Source organism: Mastigoproctus giganteus, chromosome 11, assembly GCF_048544385.1.
Source record: "Mastigoproctus giganteus isolate SK-2022 chromosome 11, ASM4854438v1, whole genome shotgun sequence".
Taxonomy (NCBI): Eukaryota; Metazoa; Arthropoda; class Arachnida; order Uropygi; family Thelyphonidae; genus Mastigoproctus; species Mastigoproctus giganteus.
Genome location: NC_143585.1, coordinates 178,126,949 through 178,145,828, shown reverse-complemented (window position 1 = coordinate 178,145,828; position 18,880 = coordinate 178,126,949). Strand labels below are relative to the sequence as shown.

The window sequence follows — 18,880 nt, the reverse complement described above, 5'->3', positions numbered from 1 at the left end:
CCGTGGTATCGATAATACATAAAATAGAAACATCGTTAAGTCCGTATCGCGCGCGCAAGATTAAAATCTGGCGATTATCTTATCGCAGATAAGCGCGCGATGTTAAAAATTCGTCGATAGCGCGTGATTATCGCGTGATTCCCCTCGTGACAAACGGTACGGTCTGAAAAAAGAAACAGATGCCCGAAAAAGGTTTCATCGCGGAATTACCGAGGGTGGCCATTTATTCTGCCGATCCTTTTTCCTTTATCGTTCCTACTTAAAAAAGGGTTCCTCGTGTTCACATTCTCCCCACCCCCCAGTACTCGAGATTTTAAGCGATTTGATTGAATTTTCCCACATGAACTCATAGCCTGGCCGGCCCTACACGCAACCGAGTGCTGCAGGGAGATCGGACTTCAGAGAACCGATCAACGAATTCCTCTTCATTTGCTCGAATGATGCACTCGTGAAACGTTTAAGCGAAACTTCCGCGGTGCGCGAGGGTTTCGCTCGAGAAGTGCGCGGTGCGCGAAATCTCCCTCGACTGTACGTGGCCAATCCGGCCTATAAGGAGAAAGCTCGTTTCATTCACCGCTTTACTCAGTTGTGAAGCGAACCAAGCGCTGTCCTCTTTGACGCACGAACGAAGTGCCACCTGGCGAGTTGCTGCGACGGATGGAGCGCTGCTCGTGCAAGCGTTCACTACCGAAAGGTTTCCGGATCCGCGAAATTTATTACCAGCTTATTTTGGTAAAAATGCTGAGGGTCGGGAAGAGGTTGAAACATTTTCAGGGTTAAAATGTTTGCGTCGTCTTCTGTTTGTAAATGAAAAACTTCTTTTTTGTCCCAAATCTCTCGGTGATTTCATTTGCGAAATAACTGTGACAGCGCAATTTGGCCTTAGTTGCCCTTGTGCCAATAAAACCAACCCAACAAGCAACCAACCTCTCTCTCTCTCTCTCTCTCTCTCTCTCTCTCTCTGTGTGTGTTTTTCACATTCAGATTAAATCTGCCCCAGCGACAGTTTGTTTTCCGCAATTTGTCGTTTTTATCAAGCGACGCTGCGATACCGATGTTGAGTTGGTTTCGCAACCCCCCTCGGCGAGCGATTCTCATCCGATAAAAGGTGGAAATCTGTTTTGATACGGCAGTTTCGTTTGAACTTTGACCTCGAGTTCCGAATAGTGTCAAGGTGACTCACGCGGCGAGGCTATTTAGCGCCGCGGAAAGGGAGCGGCGTAGATTGCTGTTTGCGCGAGATTGTCGGTGAGGGTCATTCGAGGCTCGAAAGTAGAGCGCGAACGGAAGTGGCCGAATTAAAGTAGGGATTTGTTTGTGGTAAAGAAAGGGGAGAGAAAGAAAGTGATTCCGTTTGTCTTTTGCCACAGGATGTCCACGCAGCGGATTGTCGTGCTCTCGATAAGCGTCGTCTTGTGTTTCGTGGCGCTGGTGGACGCCCTTCACGACGATCCGGATATGAACCGCAATGTCGTGAGTATTCTCTTTCTCTTTTCTCTTTCTCTCTTTGTTCGAACGCCATTTATTTTCATTTCCCTCAAAACAGCGAAGATTGAAAGAAACGTAATGTTGTGGAAGAAGTGGACGCATTTTAAAACGAATCCCCGTCGCTATGTTTTGCCCAAATATGCTCGAAAGAGTGCACCCTTCGAGCTTCTTTCGCTCGTGAAAGCTTTTCTCGTGAATCCACCGAAGGTTTACAAAAAACACCTTCCGGAAACCCCCGAAAGCGAAGGATGCGGCAACGGCGCAATGTAAAAACGGAAGTGGCGTCTTTCCTCTTTCTGGTGCTCCCAAATGAACGAATCGATCGTTCAACTGAACAGGTACCAGCCATTTCCAATGCGCGCGCATTCCCCTTTGTCACTCTACGAAAACGCATCGACGTAAAGAGAGGAAGAAACGCATTCGACACGCGGTTGAGTTACAACTTATTAATTTCCGGCAACTTTTAATTTAACTCGTTTTCTTTCCCCCATCAGCACCCCCGAGTAACGCGATAAGTTGGAGAAATCTCGCGAATTTATAGAGGATTCACGCGGCGTATATCGTGACCCGTGAATTCAGGACCGGCCCTTCTACAGTTTCTTTTTAAAATAATTTTGACTTCGAACCCTTCAACTACAACGCCGATATTAAAAAAAAAGAAAAATTGATATAAAAACTATTAATAATAATGCGCAGGCGCCCCGTCATGTTGAAACCAAATGTTGCGTCTCACATTTGCTGGAACATCGTCAAATAGACCTTTCTTGAACAAGTTCCTGGTAGAACTTGTTCGAGAAAGATCCGATATTCAGCGCAGCTCATGCGGGATAGTAAGATGTATGGGCCGACTAAGCAATCACCGACCATACCTGCCCATAGATTTACTGCGAAACAATGTTGTGCCGCATGGGGTCGCACACCGTATGGGTTGTCGTGAGCCCGCACGTGAGCATTGTGCTGATTGAATAAGCCTCATCCGAGACAAAAACAAAGGCTGGAAAATTCAAGTCTTGAACACTTTCTTGGAGAAACCACTGCGCAAAAGCCAGAGGTGCAGGATGATCTTGGGGGAGCAGTAACTGAACCCTTTGGAGATGAAAGGGGTGTAAGGAATTGTCGTGCCAGACACGCTGTACACTGCAACGAGGCACTCCTAAGGCAGAAGCAACGGCACGTGTGCTGGTAGTAGGATTATTCTGGACGGTATTCAACACACTTTCTTCCATGGCAGGAGTTCGCGCTGAATGTGGTCTGCTCGCACTACTCCTGTTACCTCTAAATGACCCATAATCGCACAAATTGATGCACACGCGCAAACAAACGGTAGACCGGTACATGTCTGTCTGGGAAGCGTTCTCCATAAATTCGTTGTTTGTTTGTTTTTTGGTTTTCAGGAGCATTGGCAAAAGGCCATATTGCTCCGCGAATATGCGGTGGTCATTCCCTTGACCTTTCCGCGTCCTCCGTATTTGGTGGTGACTGGCTCGACCCCGGTCTAATCAAGAAGCGTGTGCTACGCACTGCTGCTTTTCCGCCTGGCTACGGAGGCGCCCATAAATTCGTTGAGCGGCTCGTCCATTGCCCTCTGCTAATCCATACTCTAGGTGTATGTCTGCCGCTCACAGTTCGTATATCGATGCATGCTCTTCGTGCGGCGAGTACTGCTTGAATGAGTAAACCAGAAATTTTCCCTCTCCTCTCGCGAACTGATGAACAGCGTCGTCTACCGTTTCCGGTTATGGGTTCCTATGCGATTCACATTTCTTTAGATGTTACCTACCTCCCCTAAACGTTTGTACCAATATTTTTGAGACACCCTGTATAATAATAACGTATAAAAGTAATACAAATAAACTTCAGTAAATTAAAATATAGAGAATTAATAGAAAACACGAATGGGCTAAAACAACAGTTTGTGATATTCATTTTTAATACTGGTTTTATTAATAAAAATATCAATTTTATTTTCATTTAACAATGCCGCTGTTCTGTTGGAAAATTCAAATTTAAGATAATTTGTCCTAAATTTGGAGATGTGAAATAATTTATGTTCCCTCAAATGCCTAGGGGGGCAATTGAAGTTAATTCACGAGAGTAGCAATAGATCGTCTATTTTGCCTTGAACAATCGGATTTAGAAGGAAGCAGTCAAACATATTCCTTCTAACACTTAACACGGGAAGGTTAAAAATTTTACACCAATCTTTATGTTTATACATGAAATAGTTTAATTCTGGTGAGAGATTTTTGAGCCCTTTCGAGCGTTTTAATATTATTTGTACTAAAAGGGGTCCACACTTGTGTTGCCTACTCCAAAATTGGACGAACAAATGATGTACAAGCAAGCTTTGGGGGTACGAGGGCCAACGAAGTCTAAAGAAGCCCTTTTGATTAAGTCAAGTAATTTAGATGCTCTGGCAGTTACTTTATTAATAGGAGTTGTGTAAGAGCCATTACTAGTCCTTAAAATTCCTAAATCTTTTATTTCATGACTTCTATTAATATGCAAAGATTTTAAAGTGCAATTGTAACAGATGCCAAATTGTTTGAGGATCTGAAATGGTAATGGCACGATGACATTTTTCAATATTAACGTGACTTTTAATCCATTGATGTACTAATTGAATACCTTTTTGCAGTTCCTCACAATCCCAAAGACTCATTAATTTCTTTGTACAATTTCATGTCATCAGCGTAGGTAAAAATATTGAATCTGGCTTTTTGTAGACAAGCAGATATGTCGTTTAGAAAAGTACTAAGAAGTAAAGGGCCAAGAGAGGAACCCTGAGGAACACCCTCTGAATATTAATGGCTCCGAGTGAACGTCATTATAACAAATAATACTTTTTCCGATTGTGAAAATAGACCTGAAACCAAGTAAGAGCAAGTCCCATTACGCCCAGATCAGCGAGTTTATTACACGTAATATTTGATGGGAAACTGAATCAAAAGCTTTTTGAAGATCTATATAAATGATGTCTGTTTTTGTCAAGGGCATGGCTTCCCTAATGTCATGTTCCATTGTAAGTAAGTTTGTGGTCGTCGACCTTGTTTCAATAAAACCGTGATGAGAGAAATGTAATTTATTGTGGAAGAAGGCAATACGTTCCACAATTTCAGTCATTGGGCTAGTTTTGTGGATAGGCCTAAAAGATTATTCTTATATAAGGGACAAATTGTAGTTACCTCGAGATTGATGGGAAATGCCCAGTTTTGAATATAATGTTAACAAAGTGTAGCAGTTGTTTCTTTAATAACAATATTTCCAAAAACCCATTGGAACATTATCCAGGGTGGTGTTATAGTTCAAAGGGAATTTACTAATAGTTGCAACTAATATGTCAGGGGTGACTTCCAAATTACAGAAAATATCATTTCCCATATCTTTTCTGAAAATTATTCGTTTCGTTGTTTATCTCATTATTTGATGAACATAATTTTTCCAAGAAATTCATGAATTCTTCCGATGTATTTTTTTTTTCTATTTTTGATCGCTGTTTATATCTGTTGCAGTGATTCCAAAATAGACCAAGATTGTTTTTCTTAATAGCTGAGGATTCTATAAAAGCTAAATATTTTTTGTAAGCAATTTTAATTCTATATTTCACTTCTTTTATAAAATAAGAAGGCGTTCTGCAATCATTGAGATTATTACTAACTTTGAATTCATTAAACAATCTTTCTTTATTCCCAAAAGGCTGATTATATCTTGAGTAAACCAGATAGAATATTTAAGTTGCCTAACATTTTTTACCTTAATAGGAACCATTTTTACTATGATGTTTGTAAAAATTATGATTTAGGATATCTAATCTGTATCTTTAATATCATAAAATTCGTTCCAATCTAAATGAGAGATGCCCCTTTTAACCAAATTCCAGTTAGTCTTTTTAAAGTCAAAATACTTTTTTTTATCTAAAGGTTTATTTGACTCATTAACTAAAGTAAAACTCAAATGTATGATCAGAGTTAAAATAATCTTGTTCGGCATAATTCACATTAGTATCAAAGTTTAAAAATACTAGATCTAATATATTTTCCCTCTAGTTGCGAATGAATTTCTTTGAATTAAATTAAGTCTTAAGGACATGTTAAAAAGATGGTTAGAAAGGTAACGATTTACCTTAACAAATCTCTCCTTATTAGGGTCTCACAGAAAAGGTACATTCAAATCTCCCATCACAATGGTATTTGTATCCACATTAGCAGAGTTAAGAATTGACTCCGTGTAGGCTTCAAGTTTAGTTATTGTAGAAACCAGAACAGGTGGAGGTAAATATAATAAAATGAACAGTAAAGAACTTTTACCTACTTTTAATTTTCCCTCAAATCGCTCCAAATTTGTAGATGTAATCGATCAATATTCAGAACTCTGTATATACTACCCTTTTTTCCATTTTAAGTTTTTCTCGTTCTCCTGTCGAGCACTCTTTTAAGCCGATCAAGTGGGATTAGTATTAGTAATGGCCGCATGGTGCAAGAAAGCCTATGGCTTATGCTGAACCAGCCAAAAAAATACGAACAAAACAATGATAAAAACAAACAATAAATAAATAATAATAATTAATAAAAAAAAGGAAATTAAACCTATCATCCTATGCGCTTCCCTTACCCGAAGGTACTGTCCAGATGACCTTTGAATTTCCCCAAACTGTCAGCCTCTACCACCCATGAAGGCAACTTATTCCAGCAATTTAAAACTCGCTGGCTAAAATAAAACTTCCTGCAATCCAATCTAAACATTTCCCCCCCGTAACTTGAATTTATGTCCCCTAGTTCTAGCATCATTTATAATCTTGAAAATTTTGTCCTCATTCATTTTACTGATGCCTCTCAGAGCCTTAAACACCTCAATCAAATCTCCTCTAAGGTGTCTAGTTTCCAAACTCTGCAACCCACATATTCGAAGTCTTTCTTCATAAGGACGCCCTTTTGCCGATCTCACCAGGCGAGTTACCCGTCTTTGCAGAAGCCGACTTTCAAGAAGCTCGATGTCTTTCTTTAGGTGCGGTCTCCGCACCTAAAGAAAGTATTCTTTACGTGGGGTATTCCAATTGTGGTCTAACACAGTATTCCAAGTGTGGTCTAATAAAAGCCTTATATAATGGGACTATCACGTCCCTATCTCTACTTGCAAAAGTTCGATAGATCATCGATAGGACACCATGGGCCTTCCTTGCAACCTGTTTACAATCCTCAGAGAATTTCATGTCTGACCGTATCGTAACACCCAAGTCCCTTTCGTCCAGTACTGGGTTTAGTTGAACTCCACCAAGTGAATAAGTTTTTTTGGGATTACTGTTTCCCAGGTGTAATACCTTACACTTTGTTTGGATTAAAGCACAACTGCCATTTTTCTGACCATTCCTGAAGTCTATCTAGGTCTCTCTGAAGAAGCTCAGCTTGACAGTGATCATTAACTACTCCACCAATTTTAACATTATCTGCAAATTTAGACATCACGCCCTCTATCCCTTCATCAATGTCGTTTATGAAAATTAAAAACAACAGTGGTCCTAATACTGATCCTTGGGGAACCCCACTTCTTACATCAACCCAATCTGAGGAATAGCCATTTATCACAACCCTCTGCCTTCTGCCCTGAAGCCATCCTTCTATCCATCCAAGGATTTTCCCAGTGATTCCAACCTGTTCCAGCTTATAAAGCAACCGTTCATGTGGGACTGAGTCAAAAGCTTTGCTGAAATCTAAATAAACAATGTCGAAATTATTCCCTAAATCCTGCTCGTGAGTGACGCTTTCGAAATAGCGAACCAGATTTGTTAAACATGATTTTGAAAACATGATCGAATTGAAATTCTCAAGGATACTCAGCATGGTTTTGTAAACAAAACCATGCTGAGTATCCTTGAGAATTTCAATTCCATCCAAATGATCCTGAATTCCACCCTTGATCATTGCCTCCATGATTTTCCCTACCACTGAAGTCAGACTGACAGGGCGATAATTTCCCACTTCACTTTTAGAGCCACTCTTATGTATGGGAGATACATTTGCACTTTTCGAATCCAAGGGAATCTCCCCAGAGTCTAGTGATGCTCGCATAATTAGCCTCAATGGTTCAATGTACTCACTTCACTTGCCGCCTCCCTTAAGATTATGGGGTATATTCCATGAACTCCAGGAGCCTTACTGGTCTGTAAGCTCGAACGTTTTTTCATTAAATAATCTTTCGAAATTTCAATATCATTAATTACATATTTTTTAACTTCGCTCCCACAATTTCCCATTGCCACAAAAGGTTTTTCTTCTGTAAATATCGATGCAAAATAACTGTTGAGTTCATCTGCAACGGCAGCTGGTGTATTTAATACTATCCCCTTTCCCTTACGTAAAGTTCCATGATGGACATCAATAGATTGGCAAAGGCGTGCCTTTTGTGTGCTAACGATGTCGTCCTTTTTAAGACATCGTCACTGCTTATTATCCTTGCTCTGTCTTACATTAGTCTTGGCATTTTTTCATGCATCCAATATTGCCAATTAGATTGGTGTATCAATTTCTAGCGCTGCTAATAATCTTCGAAATAACTTTAAGTGTTTCCGCGTAAAATATTTTAAAAAACATGGCGAAGCTATTTGTGGCTTTGTCGTAATTATAAGTTTCTTTTGTAGTTCTTTAATTTGCTTTTTTATGTTTGCATATTTAAACACAAATATAAAGTAATGTAGATTACTTTCAAAATAATGTACAATTCGTACACCCTTTCAGTAAAAAATAAATTGTAAACGTATGTACAGGTGAAATGATGCCACACAACTTAACTTGTTCTTCCCCTTGGTGGAATTGGGCGAAACCCTACAGAACATTTCTAATATCCGAGCCTTGCATCTCCTTTTGCACGACTATCGTATTGCGATTTTTTATTTATTTATTTTTTTAAATGGTCAATCTATACCTGCCAGTAGAAGTTAGATATAACTAGAGTACCACACAAGATTCTTAAGTTAAATCTTCATAAAAATAAAAAATAAATAAATCTACCCGAACTGAAAGCGGTGACACCGTGATGCAAACTTTCTCCGACAGAGAGAGAGAGAGAGAGAGAGAGAGAGAGAGAGTAAGTATTCAGTCATTTTATAAAAGCCTGAATTTCGCCCAACATCCATTTTGGAATTTTGGAGTAACGATGGCAAAATCTAACAAAAAATAACTCTCCAGACAGCCAACCGTCCCTTTGGTATTCGTGTCCAAGAGCTGCTTAGCAGCTGAATATTACAGTAGACAATGTTAACAAGACAAACCGTTCCATTTTGCCACGCTCACGTTCCACCGTGCGACTTCTCCATTCATTACGGGGGAAAAGCCAGAGCTTCACCATCTTTCTACTTACAACTCTCTGCTTTCCATCGATCTGCTTACTCTGTTTTCCTGCCTATCTTCACTGATGGCTCGAAATCAGAATCATCCGTGGGCTCTCCTGCAGTGCTCCCAGAGAGTACGTTACCTGAGAAGATTCCACACGAGTGCAGTATATTCACCGCAGAATTTTATGCTGTACAGCTAGCCTTGGACCATATTAAAACTAATAAATATCATAGGTGTATGGTATACACAGATTCCTTAAGTACAATACAGGTGCTATCAAAGATTAGATATAATCCTCATCCAGGCCTGTCCAGGATTCAGTAGAAGCATTGCTCTCTTTAGGAATCGAGGTTCCACATCCAGTTCTGCTGGATCCCAAGCCACATTGGGATCTCAGATAATGATCTGACCGATACCGCAATCAGATCATCACAATCTCAGAACAGTCGTAGCCTGTTAATCCCTTATACAAACTACAGGTACACTTCAAATTATAATCTCAGTTGCAACAATCTTGGCATGGGTAGACCATGAACACACTGTATCAGATAAAGCCTGTGATTAAACTGTGGCAGTCTAGTTTGTGCAGGAACCGCAGAGACCCGTTGTCTCTGCAGGACACAGTCATGCACTCGTTTATGCTGAGGACAAATGACTCTGCTATGAGTGATTGCTGAGGACAAATGACTCTGCTAAGTTTCGCAATTCTGCTATGAGAATTGCGAAACTTTTAAGCGTTCGGCATATTTTAATCGAATGTATTGCCGCTTTTAACTGAACGTTATACACTCGGTCAGATTTTATCCGACAACGGACACGTTTCAGCCGTTTTTAATTATTTCGAGTTCTTAAACCTTTTTTTTCTAAAAGATATATTTAAAATATATCTTTTATACCGCGAGAGATTAGATCCTCTCGTGGGGTGTCAGTTAAGTAGGCTGATACCCATTGAATCCATGCTGCTTATGAATTTCCTACTAAGATGTATGAGAGTAGGTGGAAGACTCAAATAATGTGCTTAGCAGAGGCGTGGAGGTGATTTACCAGCCCGTGGATCACATCTTCAATGATGTCACTGTTTGGGCCTGGTGGAATGTATACTGTTGCCATGTCTATCAGGTTGGCGTTGAGTTTGAGGGACACCATAGCAGATTCAAATGGGAGAGATTGGTGTTACCACAGAATGTGCCAATGAGAAGATAGTGGTGTTATAGAGTATTGCGACCACCCCTACTATCCTCTCTAGAGGAACAGATCATCTGGTACCTGGCGTGAGTAGCGCAGGCAAGGGTGTTCCGCCCATTCCCAAGCCACGTTTCGGCAATGCAGAGAATATCAAAGGTTTTAGAGAGAAGAAGCTGCCGACAGTGTGTAGCTTGTTAGAAATACTCCTTTCATTTTGATAGACAATTCGAATGGTGATAGTCATAGTAACTGGAGTTCGTACGTGTGGCGTCTCCTTTTAAGGTTCGCACTGGTCTACTGTGCGTTGTGATGTGTACAGGGATAACCTTCGCAGGTCTGGAGCCTGGGGATTGTCATTGTAATCTTCTGGGAGTCGGATTAAATGATATGTGGAAAGTTTGTTCCTATGATAAGTTTGTTCTCAGTGAAGTTATCTCATTTCTTATGCGTTTTGTTGGCTTGAGACCTTGGTAGCTTTAATTGCTATTGCGTTTGATGTTGATGTCGGTGGTTTATTGCAGTTCTTGGTTTCTGATCTTGAAAGGGTTTGATGAGCGTTCCAGGGGGCCATAGCCTTGGATCCAGTACGAAGCTCATCTTCTCTGGGTGGCAGGTAAGGATGAAAGAGGCGTATGTTGGATACCTGGTTCTTCTCTGTTTCACATCAATATTCATCCCGTATACAAATTCAAACATGGCTTTAAAATCCTGTCTGGTTTAGTAGTCGGTCATTTGAGCGAAGTATTTTGGCAAATTACACACGAGTGGGTAAGCGGGCTTTCACCAACGCTCTCTTTATTTTTGGGAACTTTCGAAACGCTTTTCGATGCTGCTGAAATGAGGAAACGAAAGTAGAAGGACGTATGACTTTGATACGAGCTCTTTTAATCGTGATAAGTCTGTACACTGTTTCGCTCTAATTTTCCTGATGCGAACTCCCTCGTGAAAGTTTAAAAAATTGACAAAAAAAAAAAAAAAAAAAAAAAACTATACGTTAATTGCTTCCCCCCCCCCCTTCATTTGTCACGAGTGGTTACCTGTTTCTGAAGACGCACCCTGTATTGAGCGAATACTGGATAACGCAAGCGATAAATGCAAAGCGAATGTATTGGTCCAGCCGAATCAGTGGCGAAATTGCTGTTTATTTTTCTCTTTTACGTCATTCCTTGCCCGCGTGGAGCTGTCGTAAACATTCGCTTCTCGGATTTCAATAAATAAACCCACGACGCCTCCTCGGACATAAAACCTCCAACTGAGTCCGAAGTCTGCCGACACTGTAAATGAGTTCGAATTTGCTTCGTTCAAATTCCGTTCACCTCTGAAGTCCTTGATAACCACCTTCAAGTTCAAGTTGATGCAGTCTACACAGACATATCTAAGGCATTTGATAAAGTCCCGCACGAACAACTTCTGGAAAAATTTAAGCTATATGGTATCCGCGACCCTTTGCTCTCATGGCTACGCAGCCATATTACGCATCGTTCCTTGAGAGTTATCATCAGTCAAGTGAAATCGGACTATTTCATACCACTAAGCGGAGTACCTAATCCCTCCCCCTCCCATAGGTCCTCTACTTTTCACTGTGCTCATAAATGATCTTCATTCTTTCATCTGCACCTCCAATGTTCAAGTTGCTGTCTATGCAGATGATCTTAAGATCTACTCAGCAGTGAAGGAGATAACCAATTCTCAACAGCTTCAGTGCGCCCTGAAATTCTCTGAGGCTATCTCTGAATGGCTTTATCTGCTAGCCTCTCGAAGTGCAAAGTAATCTCCTTCTCATTCGGCAGATCTCCACAACTAATAAATACGGAGTACACTATTAACTCTGTGATCATCGAAAGGTGTGACCAAATTAACGACTTGGGGATTCTCTTCTCCAGCAGTGCTAAATTCGATGCCCATGTCTTTAAAATCACCAGCAAAGCATTCAAAACACTGGGATTCATCAAACGGAACACATACAAGTTCAAAAGCTACAGATATGCGGTTATCCTTTATAAAACTATTGTTCTGCCAATCCTTGAATTCAGTTCACCCATCTGGAATCCTCACACAAAGACTTTAATTAACAAAATTGAAGCAGTCCAAAATTTTTTTGTCCGTTACCTTACGTACCGCAATCCTCTATGCTATCACTCAGGCCTCGATTAACGCGATTAATTCGTCCCGCGAGCGCATCGCGCAAAACGGAAACGCGTTAATCGAATATCATAACCAATAGGAAAAATTATAATTGGTACTTGACCTTCTGGAATGTCCATAAAGAATTTTAAATAACTTTTAAATAATACCTTTTAAATAACTTTTTAACTGCATGCCATGTAAAAGATAATAAAAATTATAGAATTAAATGTTTATTGTTCAAAATATATAATAGAGAAACTAACTATTTGCTACAGAAATATTTGAACACAGTCGTTTGAACAGTTTTGGCTTTCGTTTTTTCATCATACAATTTCCGATATCCGACAACAAGCTTCTCTAGGCCCTGGCGAAATAACATGCTTCTTTCGATGTTAGGATCAACATCCATTACCTTTTGTTTAAGGTTCTCTGCGATACGAAAGATTTCGCCTAGTTCTTTTACCGTTATCTCCTTTGAGGTAACATTTTCATCTGGCTCACACTCTTTTTCTTCAGCTTCTTCGTGCGCACGCTGTTGCTCTATTTGAAGGAGATCATTGTCACTTAGCTGTTCTAAATGCGAATTCAGTGATTCTCGAACGTTAGCCGCATTCAAGCCTTTGAAACCAAGTTCATTACCAATATTAGTTATGTCTTCAATAACTTTTTGAACTGCATCTTTGAAGCAAGTAAAATCGTTTGCGCGGGGTAAAAGATGCTTCCAAACTGCTCTCATATTGCTGGCTGTCACTTCTTCCCATGCTGCATGAATGTTTTCAATGGCCAATCGTATGTTATATTTTTTCCAAAATTGTGGTACAGAAATTGCATTATCTCCTGTTATAGCTTCAAGTGCCTGTGCAAAGGTTCTGCGGAGATAGTAAGCCTTGAAAGTTGCAATCGTCCCCTGGTCCATGGGTTGCAATAACGAAGTCGTATTCGCCGGTAAAAAAACAACTTTCACATTTTCATTTAAGTCACCAAGTGCAGAAGGATGTCCAGGTGCATTATCTAAAAGCAACAGAGCTTTAAAAGTAAGATTATTTTTCTTGCAATAGGCTTCAACTGTTGGACAGAAATAAGACGTAAACCAGTCTTCAAATAGGGCTTTGGTCATCCATGCTTTTTTATTTGAACGAAAAATGACTGGAGGAGTGCGATGGCTGTATCCTTTTAAAGCCCTAGGATTTTGTACACGGTACACAAGCATGGGTTTCAATTTAAAATCACCTTCAGCGTTACCTCCTAATAAAAGTGTTAATCGACCTTTTGAGACTTTATACCCAGGTTGTGATGCTTCATTTGCAGCCAAATAAGTTTTAGTTGGCATCCGTTTCCAAAATACGCCCGTTTCGTCTACATTAAATATTTGCCGATCGTCGTATTCAGCATCCTGAATGATGTTTTGCAATTCTGCAGGAAATTTGGCTGCAGGATCTTCATCAGCACTAGCAGCTTCCCCTGTTACTTTAACATTATGCAGTCGTGCTCGATTCTTGAAACGTCCAAACCACCCTGAACTAGCAACAAACATTTCAGTCTCCCCTTGATATTTTGTTTCTTTGAGCTTAGTAAAAAGGTTAATAGCTTTGCTCTGAATATTGTCCTTAGATAATGGAATTCTTTTTTGATTGCAATCTTCTATCCAAATTGATAAAAGACTTTCCATTTCAATCATTATTAGAGTTCTGTTTCTGGTATTTTGTAAGACAAAAGAAGATGATGAAACTTTTACCTTTCTCTTTATATTCGTTCTTACGGGTCAAGATAGTTCGTACGGTAGACTCACTGTATCCTAGATCTCTTACGATTTTCGCATGGTTTGCACCACGTTCATGTTTTTTAATAACTTCAAGTTTATCAGCTAAAGTAAGAACTTTTCGTTTTTTTTTTATTACAATCGCTTTGTTTTTCACTCTTTCTTTTATCCATAATTAACAGGGGTAGAAAATTAGAATTTTTAAATACGTCTGCACGTGACTTTATTAGGTGGAGACAAACAAATAACACGTCTACTTAGTTGATGGAACACACTGAGGCGGGAAGCGGACAAACGCTTGTTTATTGGCAGTCAGACATTTAGTGCACGATTCGAATCTTTTTCAACTATCAGAAATAAAAGATCGCGTTAACTGGAAATTTGAATCGCGTAAAGTAAAAAGTGGTATAATTTTTTCCAATCGCGGTAACTGAAAATCGTGTTAATCGAACTCGCGTAAGCGAGGTCTGCCTGTATTATGAATCGCTGTGTGATTACATTCATTTGAGGCCTCTGTGCACCACCAGAAGAGTTACTGCTGACATCACCGTTCTAGCCAAAGTAATCATAACTGATATCCTCAATAAAAGCAACTTCAATGCTCCTTGTGGACAAGTCAGGAACCTTGCACTGTTTCGCCTTGACTCTGCCACCACAGACTTTATGAAGTTCGATCCATTGAACAGAATCAGTAAATCAGCAAAGACTCTGTGATTGACTTCTTTGATAACTCCCAGTCACTGATGAACTCCATTCACAAGTTTGCCTCTTTTATTAAACTGCAAAGTGACTAGCTCCGTTCTGATTATTGTAGTTTATTATTATTATTTGTTTTATTATTTTCCTATTCCCCAATTAATTTATTTATTACTTGTTTTACCGATAACTTAACTTAATGCAATTCTGTTTTGTACATATGATTTTAATGTTTGAATCTTCCTGTTGGATCTCTTATTATTGTTACTGTGTTCTGATCTCAGATACACTCTTCATGGTTACCTGTTGTGTATCTTGTTATTAATAAAAAAAAAAAAAAAAAAAAAAATGAAGGGCGTCCTTCCCGCCAACTGAATGCGGGGGTAAAAGTTGTTATTTTCGAACACTTCAATAAATTCCCCGTGAATTACCGTTCGGCGCATTTTTGGTCACGTGGAAGGATGGAGCTCCCGTAATCTTTTTCTTTACTCGTTAATACCCGGGGACAGCCACGTGAGGTCAGAGAGGGTTACCGAAACGGGGAGTGCGTGAGTACGACCGTATATTGATGTATCACGTGGTATGCGTTAAACGAGTTGGATACTCGCCCAGAAGAATATTCGCTTAACATTTCGAACACTTCGTTGTCTTTTTTTTCGCGTTTACCACTGCGCAAACGTTGCTGTTTCTGAATTTTCTTTTCCGTTACAAAACACACGCGCACAAACTTGTTCAAAAATACGGGTTTACAGTTCCCCCCCCCCCCCGACACTTGAAATTTAACATTTCTATATTAAGGATAAGCAGATGTAACAGCACTGAATTCTCATCGGGGAAACGTTCGGAATTTAAACGACGTTGATCGGTGACAGAGATTTGTCCAAAGGGGGGGGGGGGCATGAGAAATGTGCTTAAAAATTGAACCATTAAATTAATGCATTCGGGAAAGTAATCTGTACTGAGGTAAGAGAAAGTACACGAGAACCCTTTCGCCGCCCAGGAATTAAGTGCGCGCGAAATACATAAAAGACAGATGAGGAAATAGCCGAAGTTGTTCAGTCCTTCTGTCTGTTTTACTTGCACGAAAGTCGTTCAGGACTGTTGCAAATCAGTGAGGCAGCCACGATAAAAGTCGATTTGGAAGCTGTACTTGTGAAGGTGCTGATGAGGTGGTTGCCACATTCTCCGATTCCGGGCTGAACCTTTCATTTCAGTCTTATCTGTTTCGATGATATCGCGTCGCTTGGAAATCTGGAAACGAGTCCAACGGTTGACCCTCGCGGAACAGAAGGTGAGCGACGATGCTATTCGAACGGATGTGTGCTTCGTGAAAAGAACCGTGAAAATACGCGCGCTTCATGATCCTCAGAACGCGCGTGGCTCAATAAATGTTGGATGGAAAGATGGGCGGGGCGGTGCTGGCGAAGCATTTTGTGCTGGGAATACTTTATATTTTCAAATACATTTTAAACATTTCATCCGATCTTTTCCATCTGCAGAAGGAATGTTCCAAACAGTGGTAAAATTCATTTAGTTTACTTAATTCACTCAGTAAATGTTTCAAAAGGGGGAACATTAAGTAACCTTTTGTATTTGCATCACCTGCACGTTGTGTGCGGCCACACATTTTTATTCCCCGCATTTTTCATTTCCTTTTGCTTTAGTAAGAACGTGCATCTCTCGTTCGTGTTTAGAAATTAGTAGCACGCGATTTCCAATGAAGAGTTCAGTAGGAAGACGGCCACTCTGCATGAAAGTTTTCACCACGTTTCATTAGATTAATTTCAATATTTAATTTGAATATTTTTTCAAACTGATAAGTTTCCGCGTTAAACAAAAGGTCGAGTTCAAGGTCTAGTTGCTCTACCCACCTACTTCCCCTTAGGCACCTTCTAATCCTTTAATCCCCTGGAATGCAATTGTTTGCTATATGTAGGTCACCACTCCCTTCTTCGCTCTTTCACAAGTTAGCAGCGGTGTTTCATAGTCAGATTTGTGCTTGAAATGTACGCATGCTCCATGCTGACCTAAATAGCGTGCTTGACAGATTTCCTGTTCTTGAAACAGCGGCCCTGCTCATGGAGATTGAGAGCGATAAGCGCCAAACCCCCCAATCAAATTGACCCTCCCGTGTAGGGTAAAGACAGGAAATCAATATTGATGACAAATGACACTCCGAGTCGATTTGACTACGAAATAATGCCATTCAGCTTCCACAAAGACAAGTTCAAGAAATTAATTCTCTCAACCTGACAAATTCAAATGCCAGCGATAACGTGCGTTTACTGACCCACATATTATATCTGGGCCGGTACACTCCAAGATATGATATCTACGCTGAGTGGACAAAAATTGTGGGATATCTACCTAGTAGCGGATAAGCCCACCTCTCGCTCGGAAAGGCAGTTAAACGGCGAGGTATTGAGTCCAATAGTTTAAGAAAACGTTCCCCAGGTATTTCCATCCATCCTTGCTCCACCGCTGTCCGCAATTCCGTCGTATTCCTGGGTGGAGGATCCAAAGCTCGAACGGACCTTTCCACAGCATTCCAAAGATGCTCCACAGGATCCTGTCCGGTGAACGGGGAGGCCATTCCATGGTGGTAAATTCTGCGAAATGCTCTTCGAACTATGTTCAAGTCACCATGCTTCTGTGGGGAGCTCATTATCCTGCTGGAAGAGTCTATTTCCCTGTGAGTGCAAGATAACCATGAAGGGATGCAGATGCTCTGCAAGGATGGCACGTAACCTGGATCATTCAGAGATGCGTCTCTAGACGCCTCAGACCATTACCGACCGTCCACTGCCTGAACGGTTCCTTGTTGACATGACGGGTCCATAGTTTCGTGCATTTTCGTCAGATACGTACCCTCTCGTCCGTTCAAAATAATTGGAAACAGGACTCATCGGATCCGTCTCCAATCATCCAAGGTCCAATGCCGATGTTCTTTCGCCCAGTTGAGGCGTACTCCTGTGTCGTGGCGTTAGCAAAGGGAATCTGGTGACTCCATTAACCTATTGCGGCTAATGATCGCCTGATTGTCTTGGTGGGGACGTTTCTGGCACCTCCCGCGTTGAAATCGGTGGTGCCGTTTGCCACTGTCACTTTCCGGGTGGCTGAAACAATGCCATACAGACGTCGACGACCAAATGCAATTTCTGTACCACCTCCGCGATAGAGTGACCCATCTGTTGGGCACCCACAATCATTCCTCTTTAACAGTCGGTTAACTCACCGACGTTTACCGTACTTACATCGAATTACCGTCTACGTGAATGCAGTGTGCCAACGGTGGACACATTTTTTTTTTTTTTGTTTGCCTGCACAAAGCTGCAGGCATCAACTGCAAATCAACTGCAAAAGAAGAAAGAGAGATCACAACCATTCGATTAGGGACACTCAGTGCCCCGAATACTTACGAGCTCTTGAGATAGAACGTACGAAAACAATAAATGAATAATACGACTATTTCCAACGGCAACTTTACGAATATAAATCCTATAGAAATATTGCAAATAAATGCACACAGATCTCGAATTGTCACAAATGAGTTAAAAATTGTCACTGAAGAACGCTATCTGGACTGAATATGCATACAGGAGTCCTACTTCTGAAAACAGTCATTTACTTAATATTCAAAAGTCATGGGATTTTCTTTGGCCTCTCGCGTTATAAGTGCATTGTCTTTTTGTTCTACATTATATCTCTGTACTTCCCACCTTCTGCAGACCTGAACCCTTCCGTATTGTACCTCGAAAAATTCTTCGGAACTCCCAATTTATTAATAACAGCGGACTGAAGTTCCAAATCGCATTTATGAGACAGCGATGTATTTTAAAACTTATTGAAATTTTAGAAATAAGGCGAGAAATACTCATCAATTTATATAACAAATGCCTTCGATTAATTTTTCCAATTTTATGGAAAACTGCACTCGTCAAAAGTACATAAAAACCAGGAAAGCCAACTTCAGATCCGAAAGCCTGAAGACCAATTTCGTTGCTAGCAAATTTAGGAAAATTGTTTGAAAAACGGTTTGCTCTAAGAATTATAAACCTCTTTGAAAACGGTAACTTAAATTTTCCCCTACAGTTCTAGTTTAAGAAGGGAAAATCCTACGAAGACGCCCATGTGGATCTCGTTTATCCCAATGAGACCTCTCAGGTTAAATATGAATTAGCCATTTTTATTGACTTTGAGGGCGCTTTCCACGTAATTAGAAGCTACTGTCAAGACAGATATATCAGAGTCATCTGAAAATAGCAGTCTCTAACTAGAAAAGTTTCCAGAGGGTGTC

The 18,880-nt window shown here is 40.4% G+C and overlaps 1 protein-coding gene across 2 annotated transcripts in view; it reads left to right on the top strand.

Moving 5' to 3' along the window:
* Positions 1-1,367: 1,367 nt before the first annotated feature.
* The window catches only part of LOC150078594 (gastric triacylglycerol lipase-like), a 58,929-nt gene continuing 41,416 nt past the window's right edge, over positions 1,368-18,880 (top strand). For both annotated transcript variants that reach the window (XM_090384928.1, XM_090384927.1), the window contains exon 1: positions 1,368-1,473. In XM_090384928.1, coding sequence (XP_090241054.1) covers positions 1,372-1,473 — 102 coding nt within the window. In that variant the 5' untranslated portion in view covers positions 1,368-1,371. The remainder of the gene's footprint in view (positions 1,474-18,880) is intronic.